The 26,504-nt window shown below is 44.0% G+C and overlaps 1 protein-coding gene across 2 annotated transcripts in view; it reads right to left on the bottom strand.

Moving 5' to 3' along the window:
• Positions 1 to 26,504, bottom strand: part of Pdpk1 (3-phosphoinositide dependent protein kinase 1) — a 70,596-nt gene that overhangs the window by 37,035 nt on the left and 7,057 nt on the right. For both annotated transcript variants that reach the window (XM_046443132.2, XM_058579166.1), the window contains exons 2-4: positions 5,124 to 5,387; positions 712 to 754; positions 317 to 454 (exon numbers count right to left, since the gene is read on the bottom strand). In XM_046443132.2, the coding sequence (XP_046299088.1) occupies positions 317 to 454; positions 712 to 754; positions 5,124 to 5,387 (445 nt within the window). The remainder of the gene's footprint in view (positions 1 to 316; positions 455 to 711; positions 755 to 5,123; positions 5,388 to 26,504) is intronic.

Below are 26,504 nucleotides of genomic sequence, written 5' to 3'. Positions count from 1 at the left end.
ATCTAGCAACCCAGCAGCCAGGATTAAAATAACCAACAATCTATTAGGTAGAATGTTTACCAAAAAAACCCTCAAAACTCTTTGATGGCTTCATCAGCAGACAACCCAGCAGGGAGCCTCAGCCGTGTTTGGCACTACCTACTGCCTCCAGGAATATTGGCCACCCAAGAGGTCCCATAGCAACAGGAGTGGGGAGCCACACTGTACCCTTTCCTTTTGGGGGAAGGGGTTACTCATGAGAAAAAAGGGGCTGTGATTCCACAATGAGAGGGATAACTGGTATGATTTCAGATAGTGCTAACCACAAAAAGGATACACAGCTTTTCATCATCCTGAAATGTGAAGTAAAGCTTAACGAAGAAGGGGTGATCCAGGCGTGACATCACATCTCGCTCTCTGGTTACATATGGGACCTTGTTCTCTTTTATAATATGACGCTTCTCCAGAATTTTAACTTAAGGTAAGAGAGAAGTAAGTTACTACAATTAGAAAAGGTGAAAATAGTAAATACACAATTCATAAAGATAACTGGTACAAATTATAGTTTTCCCAAAATTACCCACACCAGCTTCATGGTCTCTAAGACCAACAATGTTCTAGATCCTGAAATCAGCAGAAAAACCTCGGGCCCTGCCACCCAGACTGCCATGTGCATGGATGCTGCACTGTCCCCAAGTCCCAGATACATAGCTCACTGGAATTAGTACTTACTAGCATATTCTCTGGAGGTAGCCAGTTCTCGGGCCAAGACAACCTGGTTTGGGGAAAAAAAAGGGGAAAAGAGAAGGAAAAGAACACACACTGTAATAACCAGGAGACAGTCTGAAGAGACAAGGACTTCCTCATCCCACTCGAGGTTTGAAATTACATAAATCCTTTGGATTCTGTACTAACAAACAAAAGTACAAAGCCACTGCTAAGGTAAATGTGTTTTAACAGTTAAGAAAAAACATATAAATCTCTCCACTGTTTTCAGAAGGCTCATCTGCTACTGGTCCTCATAGTGCCATGAAAGTATAAATTCAAGAACTTTATAGGAAAGTATAGTGGCACAAGCCTATATCCCAGTGGCTCAAAAGGCCGAGGCAGGAGGATCACAAATCCAAAACCAGCCTCAGCAACTCAGTGAGGCCCTAAGACACTTAGTGAGACCCTGTCTCTAAATAAAATACAAGAAAGGACTGGGGATGTGGCTTGTTGCTTAAGTGCCCCTGGGTTCAATCCCAGGTATCAAAAAAAAAGAACCTTGTAGCTGGGCACACCGGTGCACACCTGTAATCTCTAGCTACTAAGGAGGCTGAGGCAAGAGAATCACAAGCAAGTTAACTTAGTGAAACCCCATCACAAAATAAATTTTTTAAAAATTTCAGTGGTAGAGCCCTTGTCTAGCAAGCACCAGACCCAGACCCTGGGTTCAATACCCAATACTGACAGCAGTTGGGGGGGACAACCTCATAGACTAACATATCCAAATACCACAAGTGGGTCCTTGGAATTTCTTCAAAAAATAACTTTAAGAACACGCCCTTAAAAAAAAAAAAAAAAAAAGATGACGCCCTTCCATGGCTGGTGCTATAGTTCAGTAGCAAAGTGCTTTCCTAGCATGTGTGAGGCATTGGGTTCAACCCTCAGCACCACATAAAATATTATGTGTCCATCTAAAACTAAAAAAAAAAAATTAAAAAAAGAACATATCCTTCCGGTATATGTATAATGCAAAAAGATGCCCTAAACTTAGATTTTAAAATAATTGCTAATAATTTCTACCACACATTTCATCAGATGATGCAAATATGATCACAGCTATAAAGGGCACAGGGAAGTAAACCAGCACAGGAGTAAGCTACCTTCTCAGGACACCCTCACACTGCCACCTCAGAAGCACAACTGACCCTGTGGTTCAAACTCCACTTCAGGGGCAAAGTGCCCAGTGTGGCATCCCCAAGTGTGGATGTGGAAAGACTGAATAAACCCTGGCCACACTTGAGGCACCAAAGTGGAAGTAGCTGATGGGCCCAAGGTTTGGCCAGAGCTTGCCAAGACAGCTTTGCCACAGTAGATCCCACCACAGCCTATGGGTGCAAATGTGCCTAAGACCTCTGAAGAGCAACAGCCTGAGGAACAGAGAGCAGATGAAACTAGTCCCTATAAAATTCCTGGGCCTGATGGGAGGATGAGGTCCACTCAATCCCTCATTGTGAGTCAAATCCCATGACAGGATGCCTGACAGAACTCCTCAGGCGTGGTCCTGGAAAAGCACTTTGAGACGCCTGGCCATTATTGTGAACAAGATCGGGTTATATGCACTCAGGTGGAAAGATCTCAAAAATCTTTCCTAAGGAATGTGCTGTGTATGGATGGTTTTCAGTCACTGAAGCTGAAGGAAGCGGCCAAGGCAGAACATTCTTCTCTGGGTTATGCATTTATACAATGTCACATTCCTTCACAAAAGCATGTGCTAGATTCATAAATAGGAAAGGGAAAGAACTATTAGAGAGTACTGCTATTTAGCAGAATCCTCTCTAAGACCATATTTATGTAATCTTTCTGGTTGTCTAAAGTTAGCAATTTATTAACAGGTTTCCACAGGAAAGGAGGGGGTCCTTTTCCAGAGATTCAGGTGCAACATATCCCTTCACATTACCCAGGGTGATGGCAGGCTGCCCCAGATGTTGTAGTATCCTCAGGACCTCTTCCCTCTCTTGCACTAACACCAGGCTCTGCCAACTCAAGATCCTGGTACAACCTTGTAATTGTGCCTCTCCCCTGGAAATCTAAATTTAAATGGTCTCTATTTCAGGAATTGTGAGAAAGAAGGGAGGGTAACACCAATTTGAGACTCAGGGCTACAGATTCTAAACAGTGGGAGAAGGAGCCCCTGGCTCACAGCACTTTCCCAGGCACCTTGTGGCTAGGTCCAAAACTGCACAGGGTAAGGGGAATGGTGATTGCATCACCCAGAAAGGGTGACACCTACTCCACAATCCCTAATCCAGGGACACAAGCAATGCCACAAGTAAATCCTCCCTCCCAGTTGAGATAAATGTAAAAATATCAAACTGAGAGGAGAATTTTGGATACTCTAAGTAGTGAGAACAAAAAATTGGGGTTGTACTACTGCCCAGGGTTATCTAGGCAGTTTCCTCTCTCTTAAACGGTAGTTAAGTACAGAACAACTGGAACTATCTTCATAGTTGAGGGCTTTTTCACGAAGGCACAATCCTTTTATAAACAATATTATTCATAAAAGTTGCTATTAGAAATCTAAGTTACAAGTGTAAGGGGAAAACAAGGCACAGTGACGCACATCTGCCATCCCAGTGACTCAGGAGATGTAGTCAGGAGGATCACAAGTTCAAGTCTAGCCTGAGCAACTTAGTGAGACACAGTCTCAAGGAAAAAAAATAAAAAGGGCTGGGGATAGAGCTCAGTGGTAAAGCACCCCCAGGTTAAATATCCAGTATCGTAAAAATATACAAATAGTTAATTTTTTTAAAGGGCTAGGAATATAGCTCAATGGTAAAGCTCACTGGGTTCAATCCCCAATACCAAAAAAAAAAAAAAAAGTAGAAGGGCAGCAAAAGTTAACATTAAGTAAAACAAAATGACAAGATATTAAGAATGCAGTGAGCTATATTCCATGTTCTTTGTATTTTAGAATCATTCATAAATGTAAAACAGAGAAGGAAAAAACAACAAATTCCACAATTCCACATATGGTTTCTTCACAAGGCTGGCAAGAAAGACTGGTTATTCAGAACTCTCTCAGGGTGAGGTGCTTCCAGGGCCATCCTGAAGCGCCCATCTGAAACTGAAGGCCAGTGTAGAAGTCGCATTTGTGGAGGCACTTTTGAACTGAGATTGTATACCCACAGCCAGGACTTCTGAGCTGTCACAACCCTGCACAGCACCCCCCCCCCCCCAAATGCCTCCTGGATCCCACCTCAGCAACCTGGCTGCTACCATCAGCCTTTGTTTCTTTGCTTTCTCTTAAAGTAAAGAGAAAAACCCAAGTCAGGTAAATCTGTGACAATGTTACTGTGGTTCTATAACAATGTTACTGTTTATTAAAAAAAAAGAAAGAAAGAACAAAAATCTAATTTATTTTATTTTAATTTTTTTTTATATTTATTGTTTAGTTTTCGGCGGACACCACATCTTTATTTTATATGTGGTGCTGAGGATTGAACCCAACGCTGCGTGCATGACAGGTGAGCGCACTACTCCTTGAGCCACATCCCCAGCCCACCAAAAATCTAATTTATATATTAAAACAAACAAAAATCAAGAGATTTTTTTTTTAAAGGATTAATTGTTGGGCTGGGGCTGTAGCTCAGTGGCAAAGTGCTTGCCTAGCATGCATGAGGCACTGGGTTCAATCCTCAGCACCACATAAAAATTAATAAATAAAGGCATTCTGTCCATCTACAACTACAAAAAATTTTTTAAAAAAGCATTAGTTGTAACAAAAAAATGTCTGAAAAGATACTAACTTTTAATCTCAGGAACACAAAAACTTCCTTGGGACAGGAGAATAAAGAATGTAACCTGCTAAGGCCAGATTAGAATGAAATTAACTTGTATTTAAAAACACAACCGCAAATCATTAGTTGTAGATGGACACAATACCTTTGTTTTATTTATCTATTTATTTGTTTGTTTGTTTGAGGTGATGAGGATCCAGCATAGTGCCTCACATGTGCTAGGCAAGGGCTCTACCACTGAGCTACAATCCCAGCAAGAGATGTTTTGAAATGGGTCTCACTATGTTGCCTAGGCTGGTCTCAAACTCTGAGGCTCCAGCAATCCTCCTGTCTCACATCTCCTAGGTGCTGGAACTACATAAGTATGCCATCACGCCCACCAAGAGATGCTTTATAAAGTTTTCATCTACAAAATCAGGTTTAGACATTCTAGACACACTCCTGGTGGTCTGCTGTGGAAGCCAGTCTAGAAGACTCCAGTGGCCTTTTTAGCGGGAGACAGACACTAGGAAGAAGCCTGGGAGCACTTCCCAGGAAGAATGCTACCTGCATTCAGGTGGCCTAGCTCTTAGTTTCACAACAGTTGGCCTTCCCAAGAGAAATATGGTAATTTAACAAGCAACAGCAGAACATACTCACTGTTGAAAAAGAGCCCTCGCCAAGAATTTTCCCAAACTTGAAGTCTTCAGGCCGTTTCTTGCGTGGCTGTGGTGGCTGGGCAGTGTGCTGCAGGGGGTTAGTGCTTGGCCGGGACTCAGCTGTAGTGCTGTCCATGGTGGGGCCCTGCCTGCTGCTACTGCTAGGAATGCCAGGAGCGGAGCCGGACTCAGTCTGGGTCCTCACCATTGATGGAGACGGGCAGGCACATAATACCACACTGGACTGAATGGGAACAGCGTCATACTGTGGACACAGAGGAGAAAGGTAAGACAAATGGTTCACTGTCCAGCACACATGGACTGAAGTCTGACCTTCTTCAGTCCTCTGGGGCTGCTACCCTCTCCCCTGCTCACACCAGCCACCACTCCTCAATTCTCTCTCAGTGCTGCATGAGTCTCCAACCAAATCTCTAAGGCCAAACTAAGGCAACCAAAGACAGCACTGTGAATTTTAATTATGGGGGATGAGCAGATAAGAGCAGTGATTAACTGTGTTTACAATACACAGAGACACCCAATGCTGGCAAGACTATGATAGAGCAAGCACATTCATATTCATACTGCAGCTGGCACCAAAAACCAGTGGGGCTGTTAAAATTATTTTGGAAAGCAATTAGGCAAATGTCAACAAAACAACAACAAAACAGTTGTCAATGAGACACTGAAACATGAAAGCCTCAGGGGGAACACAGTTAAAAATGGAAGTGGGCACTGAGAAAATCAGGTAAGTGTTTAAAGTTAAATCTGCAGTATGTGAAAATTGCACTCATGCTTAGAAAAGCCCCTTCCCCTGCTATGCCCCTCATGTTCTCACAATGATGACACAGGCCCACTTATTACTAGACTGTGATATAAAATACAAAATGAACTTGGAGCACCCAGGTGCAGGTCTTCATACTCCTGCCCACTAAAGAACCTAGGAGGGCACCTTACTTGTTTCAATGTGCTTCTAAAATCCATGCTGCATCTGAAAATCAAAGTCTCCCCAACAGTCCCCATAGGATAGAAGGACAGGACAGCAGCCTGCCAGGTTGTCACTGGCCAACACATGGCCCTTTCAAACACTAAAAACAAACTGATCAGAATAACCTGAAACTGACCATGGGTGGTGGACCATACCTATAATCCAAGCAACTGGGGAGGCTGAGGCAGGAGGATTACAAGTTCAAGGCCAGGCTCAGCAACTTATTGAGACCCTATCTTAAAATAAAAATTAAAAAGGATATAGCTCAGTGGTAGAGCAGTCATGTGCAAGGCCCTAGGTCAGTACCCAGCACCAGCCCCCTGGAAAAAGGCTGAAGACAACTGAATGCTCAATTTTCATAATTCAAATAAAAAAGGGAGTGTGGACACACAGCTATTTCTTAAACTGTTTGCACATCTGTTTATAAGGACAGACAAGGATTTTTCTCTTTCCATATAAACAGGGAATGATGTACAGAGAAGCAGCAGCCAGGGCTCCAGAAAGGTAGTAAACATTCCAAACACAGGAAAGAAAAGTGGGGGAGAGGGATTGGGGAGATTGAAATGCAATCAAATTCCATTCCTGTATGAGTTTGTCAGGATGAACCCAATTACTAACGTATAATTAATGTAAAAAAAACAAAAACAAACAAAAAACAAAAAAGACAAGAAACACAGGTGGACCCACGATAATCAAGAGTGAGCCACAAGACAACAGTTCAGCCACCAAAAGCAAGAAAAGGTGCTCAGTCAACCCACACCTATAATCCTAGCCACTCAGGAGGTTGAGACAGGAGGATCAGGAGTTCAAAGTCAGCTTCAGCAACAGTGAGGTGCTAAGCAACTCAGTGAGACCCTGTCTCTAAATAAAATACAAAATAGGGCTGGGGATGTGGCTCAGTGTTGAGTGCCCTTGAGTTCAATCCCTGATACCTAACCCCCCAACCAAAAAAAAGAGAAGAGGTACACATCTTGATACCATGAAATGCACAAAAAAGACAAACAAATTTATTAATACAACTAATAAAAGTAGCCTCAATTTAGATGTCCAAGAGGATGCATTGTTTCCTTAAAACCCAAAAAGTGTGCTGGGCACAGTGGCTCATGCCTGTAATATCACCAGCTTGGAAGGCTGAGGCAGGATTGCAAGTTCAAAGTCAGCCTCAGCAACTCAGCAAGATCCTGTTTTATAATAAAAAATAGAAACGCCTAGGGGTTTGTCTCAGTGGTTAAGAGCCCATGGGTTCAATCCCTGGTACTAAAAAAAAAAAAAGTTCATCTATAATTCCAGCCACTCAGGAGACAAAGGCAGGAAGATCACAAGGTAAATGCCAGTTCTGGCAACTTAGTGAGATCCTGTCTCAATATAAAAAATAAATAATATATAAAGGCCGTTAGAATGGATGCTCACAAGAAAGCCCTGCCCTCAAAGGGGGAAGTGTGTACCTAACCTGGGCTCAGCAAGCCCCTCGTCCAGGCACCAAAACTAGGTGGTATGACCCCACAACTCCCATACTCCATGACAGTTGCCAGCCAGACCAGTGGAGGGTGTTATTAGAAACCACAGGGATGAATTGACAGCATGACTTGTCCCAACAGACTCCAAGACATCAGGTAGGACTGACATGAGAGGAAGTAGAGCATCACTGCCACATTGCTAACATCTGTCCACAAAGGAGAGTAAGCATCATGGAAAACACTCACATGTGTGAAAAGACTAGAGATCAGAGCTGAGATTCAAAGGACAGGAAGTGTGTTTTGCTATTAATGGTGTTGGGGGATAGCTGAGTAAGACTCAACTGAGTCAAAAAGACAACCATGGTGGCATTTCAGAGCAGCTGTTTTCACTATGGGGGTGCCACTCCATGTTGACCAGTTTTGATGCAGAGGACTTCAAACCCTGGGCCCAAAAGCACTTGATTAGGCTAGATGTGCCGCCAAAACTCCTTCCTTCCAGAGGACTGCATGTGCTCAGTATATAAGCAGTGGGTGTGAGAGCAGGCAACTGCCTGGCTAGTCATGGGCATAGTCCTAGGGCTGCCTCTCCTGTGGCTCATGTTGGGAACTGCTGGGCACAGGGCCATGCTAAAGCCAGGAGAGATGCAGTGCTACTCACATCACCAGGAGGGCTCAGTCCAAAGAACTTAGGTGTCCTGGCACATATTCTATTGCAGAATCTTTCAATCAGAGCAGTTTTGCACCCCCTGGTGAGACTTGGCAAAAACTAGAGACATTTTGGGTTGTCATACTTGGGGGAGGAAATAAGTATTATTAGCATCTAGTGGGCAGAGGCAGGGACTCTGCTAAACATCCTAGAATGAAGATAACGCCCCCACAACAAAAAATTATCAGACCCAGGGGTTGACAGTTCCTACTGAGAACCCTGCTCCAGACTCACAGACTCTGCCAGACCCTAGGAGATCTTCAGCAGCCCCTCCAGAGCTCAGCTACGCCCAGGGACAGGATCACCAGGATCCTCAGAGAGGATAAGGTGTGTCTTCAGTCTGAGAAGAGCCTTTAAAATCCTAATACAATGTTTTGGAAATGACAAAACTTAGTTTTGTGATACAAACAGCATAAAATGGTAGTGAGATTCCCATCAAGGGCTGTAACTTCAAGGTGAGAGACACTGAACTGGGGAAGAACAAGCATAACACCAAGCACACTTAAGGAACCCAAGAGCCTACAAGCCCATAGGAGGGAGGGTAGGAGTGGCTCAAGAGGGTGCAAAAGCAGTGGGAGGAAAGCCTCAGGAACTGAGCCCACATAGAGGCTGAGGTGACATGGCTGCTTCCTCAGCAGCAGAGGATGAGGTACACCAAACCAGCAAAGATGCCATGAACCTGAAGGTCTGGGTAGAAGCTGTCCTCCTTATGAGAGTTGGCATGCCATCCCCTCCCCACCAAGTGGAAAGGCACCCAGGGCCGTGTCTGAGGAAACGCCACCCAGGCGCCAGTATTTGTCTGGTCCAATTTCTCTTGGACTCCTGGCTCAGCTGGTCACAACACAGGTTTTGGCTGGAACTCTGCTTGACAATGCTGTTTCCAAATGCCAGCCTTTGACATTTCACTTGCTGTAAGATTATACCCAATAATTTCTGATTTTTTTTTTAAACTAACAAAGCAAACTCTCAGCATGAAATAGGGATGAAAAGAACACCAAGGAATCCAGGTCCGGCTACTATGAAGAACACAGTGTTCCTTCCATGGTATAGCAAGCTGCTACAGAACAGGAACACAACCAGCCAGACAACTAGAACAGGAGAAACACTAAGTCCATGTGACCTGTAGCCATCAGAGCCCACCCTGAGCAGCTGTTTCCTGAAGGGGGGAGTCACCTTCCACAGACAGAGCCATTACCCACCCAGTAGACACAGCAGCAGGTAAAGGAGCTTCTCCCATGAGTCTTTGATGAGCACTGCACCCTGAGGGTGATCTATATACCATGACAGTCAGTGACTAGACAAAGAGTACATCCCATACACTTCCCAGAGCCGATTTCAAGAGAGAGGTTTCAGCCCAGGTCTTTCTCAACTATAAACATCCATGTACCCAATGCTAACTCTTTCCTTTAAAATACTTGGCAATGTCACTCAGCTAAAGTACAATTTTTTTTTTTCAGTTGTAGATGGACACAATATCTTTATAATTTTTTTTTAATGTGGTGCTGAGGATGGAACCCAGTGCCTCATATATGCTAGGCAAGCGCTTTACTACCACTGAGCTACAACTGCAGCCACCCCCCAAAGTACATTTCCAATGAAAAGTCTTAAGGCGTCAATAAGCCTCTCCTTGAAGGCAAACATGGCACCTTAATATAAATCAACATAAACTAGTTAGTAGTCTGTCTTTGCTGTGGACATCTGTCTGAAACCATCAACAGGTCATGGGCAGGTGCAGAATGCTCTAGAGCCTGAGCTAAGTCAAGCTGCTTCTGTTTCATGGGCATGAAGTAAAAGGCAACAGCCAGGTTAACGAGATGCAGGGGTGAGGTAGAATGGCAGGGCAGGAATGGGGAGTGGGGAGCACCTACAGCCACCGTCTTCCTCCACCTAGGATTTCTGCACTCATCCTCAGGAACCTACCCCCCAGGCCCTTTAACCACCCTCAGCAGGCACATTTATGTTCTTTGTACAGCTCACAGCAACTTCACATTCACAGCCCTAGAAGGCTTAAGAAGAGATCCAGGACCTTTAGCACACCCAGCTATATCTAGCCCAGGATATGGAATGACTTCTGAAGGTACACCACACTCTTCAAAGACACAGTTTTTGTTATTTCAAAATAACTTATCAAAGCTGCTGCTGCTGCTTTTTTTTTTTTTAAAGACTTCCCAGTTGAAGAACTTATTTTCTTTCTTCCTTTCTTCCTTAATTTTTTGTGGTGCTGGGGATTGAACTCAAGACCTCACACATGCCAGGCAAGTACTTTACCCCTAAGCCTCATCTCCAGCTCTCAGTTTCTTTCCTTTCTTTCTTTTTTTATTGATTTTTTATTATTTTTTTAAATACACGACAACAGTGGAATGCATTACAATCCTTATTACACATATAAAGCACAATCTTTCATATCTCTCTATATAAAGTATGTTCACGTCAATTTATGCCATTATACATGAACCTTTTTTACATTACAATTCTTAATACACATATGTACCACAATTTTTCATATCTCTGTTTGTATATAAGGTATGTTGACACCCAATTCAAGTCTTCAATAATTCTTTTTTTTTTTTTTTTGGTGGTACTGGGGATTGAACCCAGGAACTTGTGCATGCTAGGCAAGTACTCTACAAACTGAGTCATATCCCCGCTCAGTTTCTTAAAGGAGGTAAATGAACTACACTATTCATCCAATTACTCAGCAAACATGGCCACTGTGCTAGCAAGGCATGGGGAAATGGCCAGAAGTCAAACATGGTCCCTGCCCATAGAAGCTGACCTCCTGCTCCAGAACCATCCTGTTACAATGGTGAGGTAGCTATGTAAACATGTATAGGTGCTGGGAGGGCCCAGGGCAGATCCCTTGCTGCAATGGAGATACAGCACAGGCTGGCCAGGGATTTGGGCAGAGTGGCCATGGGCTCAGGAATGGTGCAGTTGCTGACACAACACTGCAATGGCAGGGGGGACATAGTTACATTAGGAACCTGAAGCATAACAATAGCTAAACAGGCATCATACATTACTGACTGCTCTAATTGACTGCAGTACTGGGGACTGAACTCAGGGGTGCTCTATCACTGAGCCACATGCCCAGCCCTTTTTTTACTTTAAGACAAAGTTTCACTAAGTTGCAGATCTCACTGGCCTCAAACTTGCGATCCTCTTTCCTCAGCCTTCTATGTCACTGGGATTACCGGCATGTGCCACTGTACCTGGCTACATTTAAAAAAAAAAAAAAATTTTTTTTTTAAGTTGCTGATGTACACATGCCTTTATTTTATTTATTTATTTTTATGTGCTGCTGAGGATCAAACCCAGTGCCTCACATGTGCCAGGCAAGTACTCTACCACTGAGCCACAACCCCAGCCCCTAAAAGTTTTTATTTATTATTTTTTTGCAGCACCGGGGATTGAACCTAAGCATGCAACACAAAGCTCTACCACTGAGCCACATCCACAGCCCTGCTTCACACATATAAGTTTCATTTTCCCCTAAGGTTTCAAATTCAAAATGCAGCAGCCTTCACAAATTAGAAAACTCAGCCAGGCATGGTGGTGCATGCCTTAATCCAACTGCTCAGGAGGCTGGAGCAGGAGGATTGGCAAGTAGAGGCCAACACAGCCAACTTAGCAAGACCCGTGTCTAAATAAAAACAATAAAATATTTTATACTTTGACCATGGATGGTAAAATGCTTGCCTATGAGGCCATGGTTTCAATTCCCAGAACCACAAAGAGAGACCAGTCATTTTGAAATCAACATCCAAGTGATGTGTGGAAAGAACTCTGGATTTTTGAAGTGGCAATAACACAACACATGATGTAATACAGACTCACACCCCCCGCTTGTCCATCACATGGTCTATGTGAAATGGCAAGGCCTTCCCAGCACCTCCAACCATGTGGTACCACCAGTCCCTCAGATCTACAATGTCCACTGAACACCTGCCACAGGGCCTGCACTGCCAGATCACTGGAGATACAAAGAAAAAAAAAAAGCAAGTCCAGGCCCTCAAGAAGCCACACTGGGAAGGAGGATGGGATTATGTGGGTGGGGATAGTACACATTCAACCAAAGAAGCCTTTACTGGGCAGGTGACATCTGAGCAAACACTCAAGGAGGAGGGGAAAGTCCCAAAGACATCTGAATAGAGACTTTCAGCAGAAGACTAGTCAGTGCGAAGGGCTGGAAGTAGGGACAGCTCTCAAGTCACATAAGTGTGGCTGGGCCATGGCACGGCCACCTCCAGACAGTGCCCCTGGTACCAGCCAGATACCTCAGTACCTCTAAACACCCCATAGGGTCATTCTGACACACACTGGATACTTCAAACCACAAAAGAGTAGCATGAGGCACAAGGCCACCCATAAGGGCCTGTGCCTCCTGAGGCTAAAGCCCACAGTCACATACCACTCCTGGGCTCCCAGACACTGGTCATCTCACCATGACACTCTTATGGATATAATGATAGAGAGACCTGTCCATGGCAACCTTCTGCCTGTGTGGAATTCTGCAATTTCTTTCCTGCCATGGTCACAGCATGGCAGCTAAGCACCTCTCAGGGCCACTCCCAGGCAGCAATCTTTACAGGGTCAACAGGATGCACTTGCCATCTCTCAAGGTAGTCCTAACTTGCTGCCATAGCTATGTTTTTTTGTTGATTTGTTTTTGGTTTGGTGGTAACTGGGGCTTTAACAAGGGGTGCTTTATTACCAAGCCACATCCCCATCCCTTTTTATTTTTTATTTTGAGACAAAGTCTAAGTTGTTGAGGCTGGCCTCAAACATGTGATCCTCTGCCTTGGCCTCCTGAGCCACTGGGATTATAGGCATGCACCACTGTGCCTGGCTATGGCTATGAATGATTTTAAATTTGCAATAAAAGGAAAAGATGAAATATTATCTTTTTAAAGCATTTCAAAGCATCAGTTGTGAAATCAAAAGCTTGAGAATCTCACTTTTTTTTTTCTTTTTGGACACAATACCTTTATTTTCTTTATTTATTTTTATGTGGTGCTGAGGATCGAACCCAGTGCCCCACACGTGCAAGGCAAGTGCTATCCCACTGAGCCACAACCCCAGCCCGAGAATCTCACTTTGAAAGCAAAATCTAAATGCTTATTTGAAGCCAGGTACAGTGATGCATGCCTGTAATCTTAACAACTTGTGAGCCTGAAGCAGGAGGATCCCAATTTCAAAGCCAGCCTCAGCAATTTAGCAAGGCGATAAGCAAGACCCGGTCTCAAAATAAAAAAATAAAAAGGGCAGGGGATGTGGCTCTGTGATGTAAGGCCTCTAGGTTCAATACCCAATACCAACATAAATACATAAATAAGTATTTAGAAAAATAAAAGCTTATTTGACTATAGCTGCTTTTGAAAGAGCAAATTCTATAGCATTTTTAAGCAGGAAGCAAGCTGCATATACAGCTGATACTGCCCCCCCCCCCTGCTCTGGAGGACATGCACTGCCCAGTGGCCTGTGTGCCAAAGAGGGTCCTGCCAGACTCCAAGCAGCCCTTCCAGCCCGCAGCCCTACAGAGGCCACGCAGCCTGAGAATCCAGCCAACTTCGGGCTTGGGGGTGAGTCATCGCCTCCAAGCTCAGCCCAATCCATTTGCCACCCATTTGGTGACCCAAAATTATGGTAAGTAAATCCTTTTCATTACTCAATAGCTTCTGAAATTTACGTCTCTGGGGAAATTTAAAGTAACAAAATCCTAGATGTGTCCATCTACCATCCCTGTCCCTCTGCCCATCCCATATAATGAAGCACTTTGACAAAAGAGTTCACAAGAAGATGGCCCTCTGTTCATTCCACAAGTGTTTCCTTAAGAACCCCCATTACCATCTGATATCTGCCTTTCCTACACACATGAAAATGCACAGCCAATCCAGATAGACCTGTGCTTTGGCCTGCCTCACCAGCAGTCTTCCACCCTTGGCTGCCCACAGCCAAGGCCTTCCCAGACCACCCTTACAACACCCACTCCCCAATCCTGGCAGTCATCCAATGTCCCCTTCAGCAAGGGATCCCTCCTGTCCTCTCTCCTAGCTCCTGTGTCATTGCCAGGATAAGCTTCTGCAACTGGATCATCTCAGGGAAATGCGATAGATCTATGGAGATCAAGGAAGGACAAACCCCTAAGTTTAATTCAGCTAGGACAGTCAGTGCCATTGACAAAGTTAAGACTGTTGAGCACCTCCTAAGAAAAAGTGGGTCTGGCCACACCTGTAGTACAGTCAACACACATCACTGGTGTCCATGAGCTCTCTGCATGGGCTCCCCAAGCTGTTCCCACCACTCCTTTCCACCCAGGGTTCAAGGAGGACTACCAAGTGCCTGATAGAAAAACAGACAAGTTTTAAACAAACGAAAGTTTTCAAAGAACTTCAAATTGTCTCATGTAATTTGCACATAAAAACTTAAGAGTTTCAATTTCTTTTACTTTTTGAGTATTAAGCTCAGCAGTCTCCCTTTCAGAAGTAGAAACCCTCAAGGGAAAATTAATTTGAGATCTAATTACATTTTCAAATCCACCAAAAACAGGCTTAAAAGTAGTACATAGCACACTGCTCAGTTGCTAGGGAATGTTTAGGAAAACATCAATACATCAACATACCCAGTGACTGGCATTCAAAACTGCTAAATCTAACAAATATGTGATTGACAAATAGATTGAAATGCAAATGGACTTGGAGGCCAAGGAAAACAAATGATCCATGGATTTCTTCTCCACCTCTCTTCAAGCCTCACATACCAGACACCTCAAGTCTTCCAAGGCTGCAGACAGCAATTAGAAGACTAATTATCAGGTACCTGAAGCCTTACTTTTAAAAAATACAGAACCGTATATTTTGAAAGCACAACTCACAGTTCTTAATTATCTGATGGCAAGTCAGTCTTGCAGGGGGCTGAGGAGAAAGTAGAAGGATGACAGACTCCCCCAGGTTTCAGCGAGGAGCCATGGCCTGGCCTACACCTGGCTAAAGAAGCACTCCCCCCACCCCCCCCCAATCCAAGATGGCTCACAAGGATTGCATCAGGGTTGGAGAATCACAGGCAGTTCCCCCCTCTACTTTGAAATGCAATTTAGAACACTTTTACAGTAGTTCATTTACTCATACTCTTAACAGGTATTCAATGAGCATTTCCCAAAAGGCCCAGCACTATAAAAAGAGAAAACTCATGGGTCTGTTATCAGACAGGCAAGGGGATTGAAGTTGGGGGAAGAGGGTAGACTGGATTTCCTCAGATCCCTCTTTAAGGACAAACTGCAAATGAAGCAAGGAGTTTATATAAAGGATGATTTTAGAAGTTGGAGGCTAAAGACACAAGAACTGGTGCCAGGAAAACAGTCCCAGCCTCAGGGGAGGCCACTGCTCTCTACACACCCAATATTTGAGCAATCACCGCTAGATTACCAAAACATGTCTTGGCTCCTAAAAGGTTTTTTCCCCCCTACAAACCTGGTGAAGAAGAATCTAAGTCCTTGTTATCAGAATAAAGAAATCCGACAGCTGAATCATTCCTTATGAAACTGTCTAAAACTTTTGCATATGAACCAGCCCCAGGCCTGGAATGGACAGATCCATTCATTACATAAATGTTAGGGCTCCTGTTCTGCATGGGCTGGGATGCCAACTCTGCCACTCACTAGCCATTGGTCTGTAGCTCAGATTCTTGTCTCCAAGTCAGAGGGGAAAGCCAAAGCTTGTTGTGAGGATTTGATGAGTTAATTTACAAGGAGACTGAGCAGGCCAAGCTCAGAGGGAAAGGTTATGGGCACTTACACCATTAAATGGCACCAAAAACACATACACAAAGTTTTCCCAGCCAAAGGTCTCAGACCACATAAGCCTCTCAGGGCCAAATGAAGCCCACCCCCTTTCCAAATGCTGTTAATTTACCTGTGAATAAAACTGCACTAATACCTAGTGCATTAGGAGGCCCAACTTTGAGAACAAAATCATACATAAAGGCTGAGCTCCCAAACACACAGGACAGTAATCAAGATTGAAACAAGGGCCTTCTTTGGTCAAGATACTGTCATGCAGCTTAACACTTCAGCCAGCAAGAGAAAGAATCCCACACTCAAAATGCCATGCTGTCTTTAAATACCAGCAAATGCTCTGGAGCCCTGGAAAGCACTGCAACAGGTGCAGTCAAAACACAGCCAACACACACACACACACACACACACACGCACATGCATACTCCAGTATGCATGTGCCTAGCACTAGATTCAATATGTGGCATGGGAGCAGGAGCTGTGGGAGGTGCTAACCAGCCGACTCCAAAGGGGTTCTGCACACAAGTAGGCTCTGCACACTGGCTAAGAACATTCTGGAAAGGAGCTCCTTTCATCCCAGGAAATGCCACAAAGCTAGTCCCAGCATGAAGAACAAGAGGAGGTAGGGTGTTGATAGAATGGTCATCACTGCCTTCTCCTACCCCACAGGTTTCCACATAGAATGAACAACTACAGTGGAATAGCAAAATCAAGAACCAGGGTCCAACTCTATGTTTGCAACTTACTCCTGGCCAACCCATCCTCTTTCTGTGTCATAATTTACTCTTCCATAAAATGAGCTTGAGCTAGACAGTAATCTCAGTGACTCAGGAAGCTGAGGCAGGAGGATCACAAGTTCAAGGCCAGCCTCAGCACCTGTCCCAAATTGAAAAATAAAAACGGCTAGGGATATAGTTTAATGATAAAGTGCCCCTGAGTTCAATACCCACACCCTCTCCCCAAATACTATTAGTTTCATCAACATGAAAATCAGGATAGGAGCAGCCTTTGGACTGGGGATAGGATTCCCATCTGGAGGGCCACTCAGGGCTTCTCAGAAACTGGTAAAATCCTATTTTTTAAGCAGGGTGGTAGATACATATGAGTTCATTCATTTTTATTCTTAAAACTCTGCATATATAGAATATATACTTTTGTAAGTACAACTTTACTATTGCTTAAAATAAAATTAACAAAATGCCATTTTTCTCACCTTCTGACGAGAACATTATTTGCCATTCATAATACAATCTTCTGAGCATTTTACACATATTATTACAGTTCTCAAAACCACCTTGGTGGGTAGATACAACTCTCATCCTTTTCACAGAAAGCGATAAAGAGGCAAAGGGCAGGTCCTTGTCACAAGTCATGCCATATTCATGCCACAGTAAAGCCATATTCAATTCTGAAACAGAATTCAACTATAGTCCATGCTCTGAACCCTCCCAGTTAATGGAAGGTCAGTCCAACTGACGCTGACCCTGTGCTAATCAGGGAATCAAGAGGCAGGCTGAACACCTGTTAAACCTTAGATTCCACCCTTCTGACCTCATCAACTTCCCTACCTGGAATCTAGCCAATACAGTCAGAAATTCAGATCAAGATTTACATTATTAAAATAGCCACCTGTTTAAAAAATATATCTATATACATACACACACCTACACACATCTACACACACACCTGTAATCCCAGCAACTTGAGAATGTGAGGCAGGAGAATCACAAGTTTAAGGACAACTTGGTGAGACCCAATTTCAAAATAAAAATTTAAAAAGAGCTAGAGAGTGTATCATGGTGGTAGAGCACTCCTGGGTTAAATCCTCAGTACCACAACAAATAAAATCTCCAGGACTGGAGATGTGGTTCAGTAGTAAGAGCACTTGCCTGGCATGCATGAGGCTCTGGGTTCAATCCCCAGCACAGCAAAAAAATATATGAGTATGTGTGTATCCCCATTAAAGTGGGGCACAGTGGCACATGTCTATAATCTGAGTTATTGGGGAGGCTGAGGCAGAAGATCGCAAATTCGAGGTAAGCCTGGGCAATTTGGTGAGGCCATTTCAAAATAAAATTAAGGTGACAGCATATAGCTCATGTGAGAGCATTTGCCTAGCATACCCAAAGTCCTAGGTTCAATCTCCAGTACTATGCCTTCCAAAGAATTGCATGTATATGTTCACCTACACTATAAATTTTCTGTGCATAAACATGTTATATGTATATACACGTTTATACACACATATAACATATAAACATATATACTGCCGTTAAGCTGAATGAAATGGTGCATATCTATAATCCCAACTACCAAGGCAGGAAGATAACTTGAACACAGGAGTTTGAGACCACCCTGAGCAACACAGCAAGACCTAGTGTAAAAAAAAAAATGCATTTAGAAAATAATCCTGGGCGGGGGTAGTTCAATGGTAGAGTGTGGAATTATCATGCACAAGGCCCTGGGCTCAATCCCAGAACCAAGGAAACAACCTGTGCAATTGTCCAAAGCCAGGACAATGGTTCACTCATAGAAAAGTATTATGCACCTGCTGCAAAAGGAGTTTTAAAGAAACTCACATGCAAAATGTTACGTGGAAACAGGAGACAAAACAACGTCTGACATGGAGCAAGGATCCCAATTTGATTAAAAACAGACCAGAGGGCTGGGGATGTGGCTTAAGCGGTAGCACGCTTGCCTGGCATGCGTGTGGCCCAGGTTCGATCCTCAGCACCACATACAAAGGTGTTGTGTCTGCCGAAAACCAAAAAATAAATATTAAAAGAAAATTCTCTCTCTGTCTCTCAAAAAAAAAAAGGAAAAAAAAAGACCAGAGCTGGGCATGGGCATGGTGGTACATACCGATAACTATAGTGACGCAGGAGGATCACAAGTTCAAGAACAACCTTAGCAACCTAGCGAGACCCTGTCTCAAAATAAAAAATAAAAAGAGTTTAGGATATAGCTCAGTGGTCAAGTGCTCTGGGTTCAATCCCAAGTATAGGGATGTGTGAGAGGCCATCCTTGCATGTGATTTGAGTTGCCTCCCTGGCTGGGTGAGAGGCGCTTAGACACAGCGGTGTTAAAGCCATCTCACACCCCTTCCCAGGTCTGAGGGCTTGTCCGTGCAGAGGTGTGCCTGACCACTGACCTGAAGACCCAATTGCCGGCCCTGACCTTGGGATGCTGCCCCCCCCTTAACCTTTATTGGATGGGATTTTCCCTTGAATTTTTTGTTTCCCAATAAAAGCTCACTCTCTGGCATGCTCTCCCTCTCTCGCTAGTCTCTTCTGTAAACCTTGCCACCACTTTAGGTGGCTGGAGGCGGGAGCTAGGAGAAGCCGTGTTTACTCAGAAGGGTGCAATGATACATGCCTATAATCCCAGCAACTCAGGATGCTGAGGCAGGAGGACACAATGAGCAACTTAATGAGACTCCATTGCAAAATAAAAAAATTAAAAGGGCTGGGTATGCAGCTAGGTGGAAAAGCACTCCTGGATTGAGTCACCAGTATAAAAAATAAAAATAAAAAATAAAAAATTTAGTCAATGAAATTGGTTCTTAGAAAAGAATATCAATAGGCTCTTGTCTTTCATTTTGCTACAATCAATAATTTAACATGCTAAAGTTGACAACAAAGAAAAATTAAGTTTCTAATCGGAAGTCACATTACTTACACACCACTTAAATACGAATCTTTCCTTCGGAATTAAATTCATTCAGTAAATGTTTTTCCTTATAATCTAGTCTGCAAATAAGAATGATAGCTCAGAGCCAGCAAGAACCTAATAAGGATCCCCCTTCCCCCTGTTTCTTTTTAATTTTTAGTTGTAGATGGACACAATACCTTTATTTTTTTATTTTTTATGTGGTCCTGAGAATCAAACCAAGTATGTGATCTACCACTGAGCTACAACCCCAGCCCAGATTTCCACTCCTGACCAGAGCCCTACCAGGCACCTAATCCACACTCTTTGAGTTTCTGACCTAGCTCCTTAAAGGAACCTCCTCAGCCTCCAAGACTCACAAGTCAACAGTGAGATGAAATCTAGCACACACAGGCAAGCACAAGGGCATCTGTGGTTCATAGAGAATTTCCCTCTCTGGGGTTCTAGCCCTACCAATCCCTCCCAGTCCCCTAGCTGGCCTACCCTTTCAAGGACAGTCTGTGTTCTGCTGGGTTGAAGACCTCAGTGCCTTCACCCCTGCCATTGATGTGGCTGCTCTGGTCACCTTCCCCTTGCTTACATTGGCTTACCAGTTCTGCCCTCTCCTTTCTCCATTGTCCTTCAACTCTGTTCCTACAGTCCATAGCTTTGTCCATGTGAATAGAATCTCCCCAGGAGCAGTGAAGGGGCCTGTTGGAAAGTCCCAGAGTCCTGAAGATGACTAGGATTTTGTTTACCCAGTGTATCCCATGTGTAAATGCATAACCATAGTGTGAGAAACTGTTCTGAATGAACACACTTTCAAGTCCTGTCGCAGGGGGCTCTGACCAATTACTACATTTCCATTTCATAATGATTTGGGCATTGTCCCAACTCAGATAGCAGGGCGTGGCTTCAGGTGTAGGTGTACCTGCTGGCATTGAGTTACACTCACCTGTTCCCATGTAATCCTACCCTTCCTGTCTTTTTTAGATAGAAGTTTCTAAGAACAGCGTCCCCCCAAATAAAAGCTCACTTCTGAACATGCTTGACAACCCCTCCCTCCCTCTCTCTCATCAGCCTCTCATGACTTTCTCTTGCATTCCCTTTTGGGGGAGCTTGAGGCCAGGAGGCAGGGAAAGCCATCCTGAAGCTTGTGTAAAGGTATTTCGTGTCTGTGTTTTATTTTGCATCACCCCGAATTCACACGGTGACCTTAGTTCAGCCACCCGCACTGGACGGGGGCGGCACCACAGTAATAAGGATGGATGTTCTAGTCAGGTGATCCTAAAAGAAAATGCTGGATTCATGGGGTCAGACCTTGGTTTTTAATCCTGAGAAGCTATTCCCTTACTGAAATAGGAAAAAAACCTAAACCAGCCAAGACAGGAACTCCCTCCAGCAGATTCACAAGCACGGAAAAGGCACCAGAAATACATGGTCTCCCTCTTGACTGCCTTACCTGCAAATTCTAAACAAAGAGTTTCTTCTGGGGTCAATAATTACCAAGTTAGACACAGTAACTGTGTCACACTATTCACAACCAAGTACACAGGAACATCTCACAACATCCTCAACATGCACAGGAAGATCTATTTAGTCAAGCACAACATTCATCTAGAGTTTAGCTACCAGAAACAAGGGAAGGAGGGAGGGCAATGGGTCAGTCTGGGATTCCACTGTCTAAAAGCTAACTATGAGCACCTAACCACAGACTTTGATGGGCCTAGCCACTGCTCCTACATGCCTCAATTATCACTACCAGGACAATGCCACCACTTTCCTTAAAGTACTTTCCTGTCTTATTGGTGCCCTGGTCTGTCTTCCTGCCAATCTATGTCCTGACTGTGCTATCACAGTGTGGAGAGAAAAATGGAGGAATTCGGCAGACGGATGAGAAATAAATCAAAGCCCTGGCTTTCCCAAATACATTCTTCCAAGATCTGTGCTAAAAGAATATCTGCTCTTGGTTCAATTTAAAAGCTTCAAACAAAGTAGGAGTGCTAGGGTTCATTTGTGATTCAAGGCAAAGGTCGATGGACAATAAACAATACTGCAGCTTCACCTGAAAGAAAAAAATGCTCGAAAAGGCATCAAAGCTGACAATCGTGCCAGGCACTGTGGCACATGTCCATGACCCCAGCTTAGGAGGCTGAGGCAGAAAGATCTCAAGTTCAGGCACCCTTGTCTCCAGATAAACATTTTAAAGAGCTAGGATGCGTTCAGTGGTAAAGCACTTGCCCAACATGTGCAAGGACCTGGGCTCAATCTCCAGTATAGAAATATGGGGAAAAAATGTCAAAGCCATAAAAAATAAGGAAGAGATGTGACAATAAATAGAATGGGACACGCTGGGCAAGATCTAGAATAGAAAAAGGACATTGAGGTGGGGCAGTGGAGGATTACTGCTAAAATCCCAAATAGGTCTGTAGTTCATTCAATAGTGTGGTCCAGGGTCTGGGGTTGTAACTCAGTGGTACGCGAGGCAGTGGGCTGGATCCTCAGCACCACATAAAAGTAAATAAATAAAATAAAGGTATTGGGGCTGGGGATGTGGCTCAAGCAGTAGCGCGCTTGCCTGACATGCGTGCGGCCCGGGTTCGATCCTCAGCACCACACACAAAGATGTTGTGTCCGCCAAAAACTAAAAAAAAATAAATATTAAAAATTCTCTCGCTCTCTCTTTAAAAGAATAAAATAAAATAAAAAATAAAGGTATTGTATCCATCTACAACTAAAAAAAAAAAAAATTTAACCAGGTGCAGTGGTCCACACCTGTAATCCCAGAGGCTTGGAAGGCTGAGGCAAGAGGATTGCAAGTTTGATGCCCGCCTCAGCAACAGTGAGGTGCTAAGCAACTCAGTGAGACCTGTCTCTGAATAAAATACAAAATAGGATAGGAGATGTGGCTCAGTGGTCAAGTGCCCCTGAATTCAATCCCCACTACCCCCACCCAAAAAAATTTTTTTTAAAAAGTGCGGTCTTCAGGCATAGTGATGCACACACGTAATCCCAGTGGCTCAGGAGCCTGAGGTAGGGTAAACACAAATTCAGAACCAGTCTCAGCAATTCAGCAAGACCCCTCTCAAAATAAAAAATGAGGGCTGGGGATGTGGCTCAAGTGGTAGCAAGCTCGCCTGGCATGTGTGCGGCCCGGGTTCGATCCTCAGCACCACATACAAACAAAGATGTTGTGTCTGCCGAAAACTAACTAAATAAATAAATATTTAAAAAAAAAATAAAAAATGAAAATGGCTGTGGATATGGATGTGGTTTAGTGGTACTCCTGAGTTCAATCCCTAGTTCAAAAAGAAAAAAAAAAAATAGTGCAGTCCTGTGTTAACATCTTACTATTGACAGATGTGCTATGGTTTTGTAAGGTGTTAACTCTAGGAGAATCTGGGTAGGGTTATTACGGGAACTCTTAAGTATTCCAAAATAAAGTTTATTTTAAAACTGATTTCGTGGGGCTGGGGATGTGGCTCAAGTGGTGGCGCGCTCCCCTGGCATGGGTGCGGCCCGGGTTCGATCCTCAGCACCACATACAAACAAAGATGTTGTGTCTGCCAAAAACTAAAATGTAAATAAAATATTTAAAAAATAATAAAAAATAAATAAAACTGATTTCGTTTGGCTGGGCATGGTAGCACCCACCTGTAATCCTACTGACTTAGGAGGCTGAGGTAGGAGGATGGAAAGTTCAAAGCCAGCCTCAGCAATTTAGCAAGACCCTAATTAACTTAGTGATACCCTTCTCAAAATAAAATATTAAAAGGGCTGGGGATGTGGCTCAATGGTTAAGCATCCCTGGATTCAATCCCTGGTACCAAATAAATAAATAAATAAATAAATAAAACACTTCATTTGGAAGCTATCTTGATAGCTTCACACAAACTTACAGGATCTGAAAAAATCCCAGATCATTAAAAACTTGACTCAGCATCAATGTTCAACAACAATTTGAAGAATATAGGGCTTTTAAAGGAAAAGAAAATGCTCAAAAGGAAAAAAATCTAATATAAAATTTCTTAATACCAGCAACTTCTTTGCTTGTATTGTCCAAAGGTCCCAGAGTTTGGAAACAAACCCAATCTCCATGCAAAAATCAGATGTAGCAGGCAAGTAGAGTCTGCCTGGTCATCCTAGGACGTGCAAAATAGCATTTTCTACTGGGAATTTCCTCCACTCTTGGCTATTTCCCTGCTCAGGCAACTAGACCTTGCCCTCCCTCCTTCCTGGCCTCCCTGTCTACCTACTGGGTTTACCGTAGGGCCCAGGTCCTTCCTGTACATGCCTTTGGAGAAGACACATGAAGACCGGCCACCTCTCCTGGCAGGACACCACCCCTGCTCCTTGGAAACCACCTGGAATGACCAGGTTCTTGACTGCTTCCCTTCTGGTTGGCAAGGCTCACAGAGGGACAGAAATGCCATGCAGGCTATCCCCCAAGCTGCAAGGCATAGGCTTTGCTTTTTGCAGTACTGGGTATTGAGCCCAGGGGGGCTTTACCACTGAGCTATATTCCCCATTTTTTTTTTTTTTAAAGACAGAGTCTCATTAGGTTGCACAGGATGATATCAAACCTGTGATCCTTCTGCTGCATCCTCCTGAGTAGACACCGACTTTTTTACCCAAGAATTTCTTCAGGTTAGCCTGGCATGGTGGCACATGCCTGTAATCCCAGTGACCTAGGAGGCTCGTGAAAGAGGATTCCAAGTTCAAGGCTAGTCTCAACAATTTAGTGAGGCCCTGAGCAATTTAGCAAGACCCTGTCTCAAAATAAACAATAAAAAGGGTTGGGAGTGTGGCTCCATGGTTCAGTGCCCTGAGTGCAATCCCTGGTACCACCCCCCAGCTCCCCAAAAAACTATTTCTTCAGGCCTGGAACACTGAGCACATTCTGTACATAACTGCTTCTCCTAAACTACCCACCAGTCTTCCTCAACCTTCTGCCCCAGATACACAGTGTTCAGTGCCAGCAGCATCTGCACAGGAGAGTCTGCTAATGCTTAAAACCAAAAACAGCACCATTTACATCATATTTTGTTTTTTTGGAATGAGAATAAAATGCATTCACAAAATCTACATTTAGATGCATACTTTAAAATTGTATATCTGATAATAACCAGCATGTATATACAATCAGTAGAAGACTATAATTTTGACCAATGAAAAACTCATGAAAGCCAGGTGCAGTGGCACATACCTATAATCCCAGCAGCTCAGGAGGTTAAGGCTGGAGGATCGCAAGTTCAAAGCCAGCCTCAGCAACAGCGAGGCACTAAGCAACTCAATGAGACCCTGTGTCTCTAAATAAAATACAAAATAGGGCTAGGGATGTGGCTAAGTGGTTGAGTGCCCCTAAATTCAATCCCCGGTACAAAAGAAAGAAAAAAAAAACCCACAACCTCATGAAAGAAAAATACCAAACAGCAAGAAGAAAAAAATGAGTTGACAATGGAAAAAGTGCTCAGTAAATGCTGTGCACTTTGGAGATGGTGCAACAGAGGGAACAGCATCTCCTCTCAGCCTGGGTCCAAAATTAGTCATAGCCCATTGGCACCAGATGCAGGACGAGTAAGTGCTCACCTCAAAGAAGGAAGTCAGCACCAGCAGCTGCCTAGGAATGAGCATTTATCATACTTTATTAGTTTTAAGGTACCAGCTTCCCCAGGATCTGGCTGCTGTGGTTCTGCAAAGCAAGCCTTCCTAAGAAATGCTGAGCAAAGCCAGTGCTCAGACAATCCTCCCAAAGACTGGTTTGTCTTTGGACAAACCTCATCATTTGCCAGAGAAGGTCCATGGGACACTAGTTGTGTCAGCTAGTAGTATCAACACATGCTGGCTCTGATGTCCAATGTAGCCTGTCCCCATCTTTTTTTTTTTTTTTTTTGGTACCAGGGACTGAATCCAGGGGTGCTTAACCACTGAGTCACACCTGCAGCCCCTTATTTACTTATTTATTTTGAGACAGGGTCTCATTAGGTTGCTTCTTATAGTCTCGCTAAATTGCTGAGGCTGGCTTTGAATCTGCAAACCTCTTACCTCAGCCTCCCAAACTGCTGGGATTATAGGCGTGCACCACTGTGCCCAGCTGCCTGTCCCCACTTATGATGGTGGAGTGTCTGTCACTAAGTACCCGCTCACTGAACATCAGCATGGGCACATACCCAGAAACCCTGAAACAAGTAGGACTACTTAGGGTGCTGAGTGCTAGGATACCCCCACCACCCAGGATCACAAACTGCACAACCATCTTGGGGGGAATAGCTGTGACTCTGAAGGTGTCTGCACCTACCCATGAAGCACATGCCCCTTGTCACCACAGACCATCTTAGAAATTAGAGCAAAGTCAAGGCCCGGTGACAGCCCTCTCAGACATTGCCCAAAGTAGCAGAGACCACCAGAAGTAACCCTTCTACCAAAAAAGAAAAACAGCTTCAGATAAGAAGGACTTCCAGGTTTCCCATCCTCAGGATCTTCAGGGAAAACAGTCCTCCTGTGGGTGGGTAGCTGCCTTAGAATGGTACCTCTGAGACAAGCCTTTTTTCTTTCTTTCTTTCTTTTTTTTTTTTGGGGGGGGGGGAGTACTTGGGTTCAAACCCAGGGGTGCTTTACCACTGAGCTACATCCCTAGCCCTTTTTATTTTTTTGAGACAGGGTCTAGCTAAATTTTTAAAACTGGCCTTGAACTTGAGTTCCTCCTGCCTCAGACTCCTGAGTCAATGGGATTACAGACCATGTTCCACTGCACCAGGAGGGACAAGGCTCTTCTACAGGTTTGGAACTTAGGG

Source organism: Marmota monax, unplaced genomic scaffold (assembly GCF_021218885.2).
Source record: "Marmota monax isolate L192 unplaced genomic scaffold, Marmota_monax_Labrador192_F-V1.1 WCK01_AAM20220418_F8-fsc00035, whole genome shotgun sequence".
Classification (NCBI taxonomy): Eukaryota; Metazoa; Chordata; class Mammalia; order Rodentia; family Sciuridae; genus Marmota; species Marmota monax.
The sequence above is the reverse complement of the archived record's forward strand: the minus strand, read 5'-3'. Positions and strand labels throughout refer to the sequence as shown.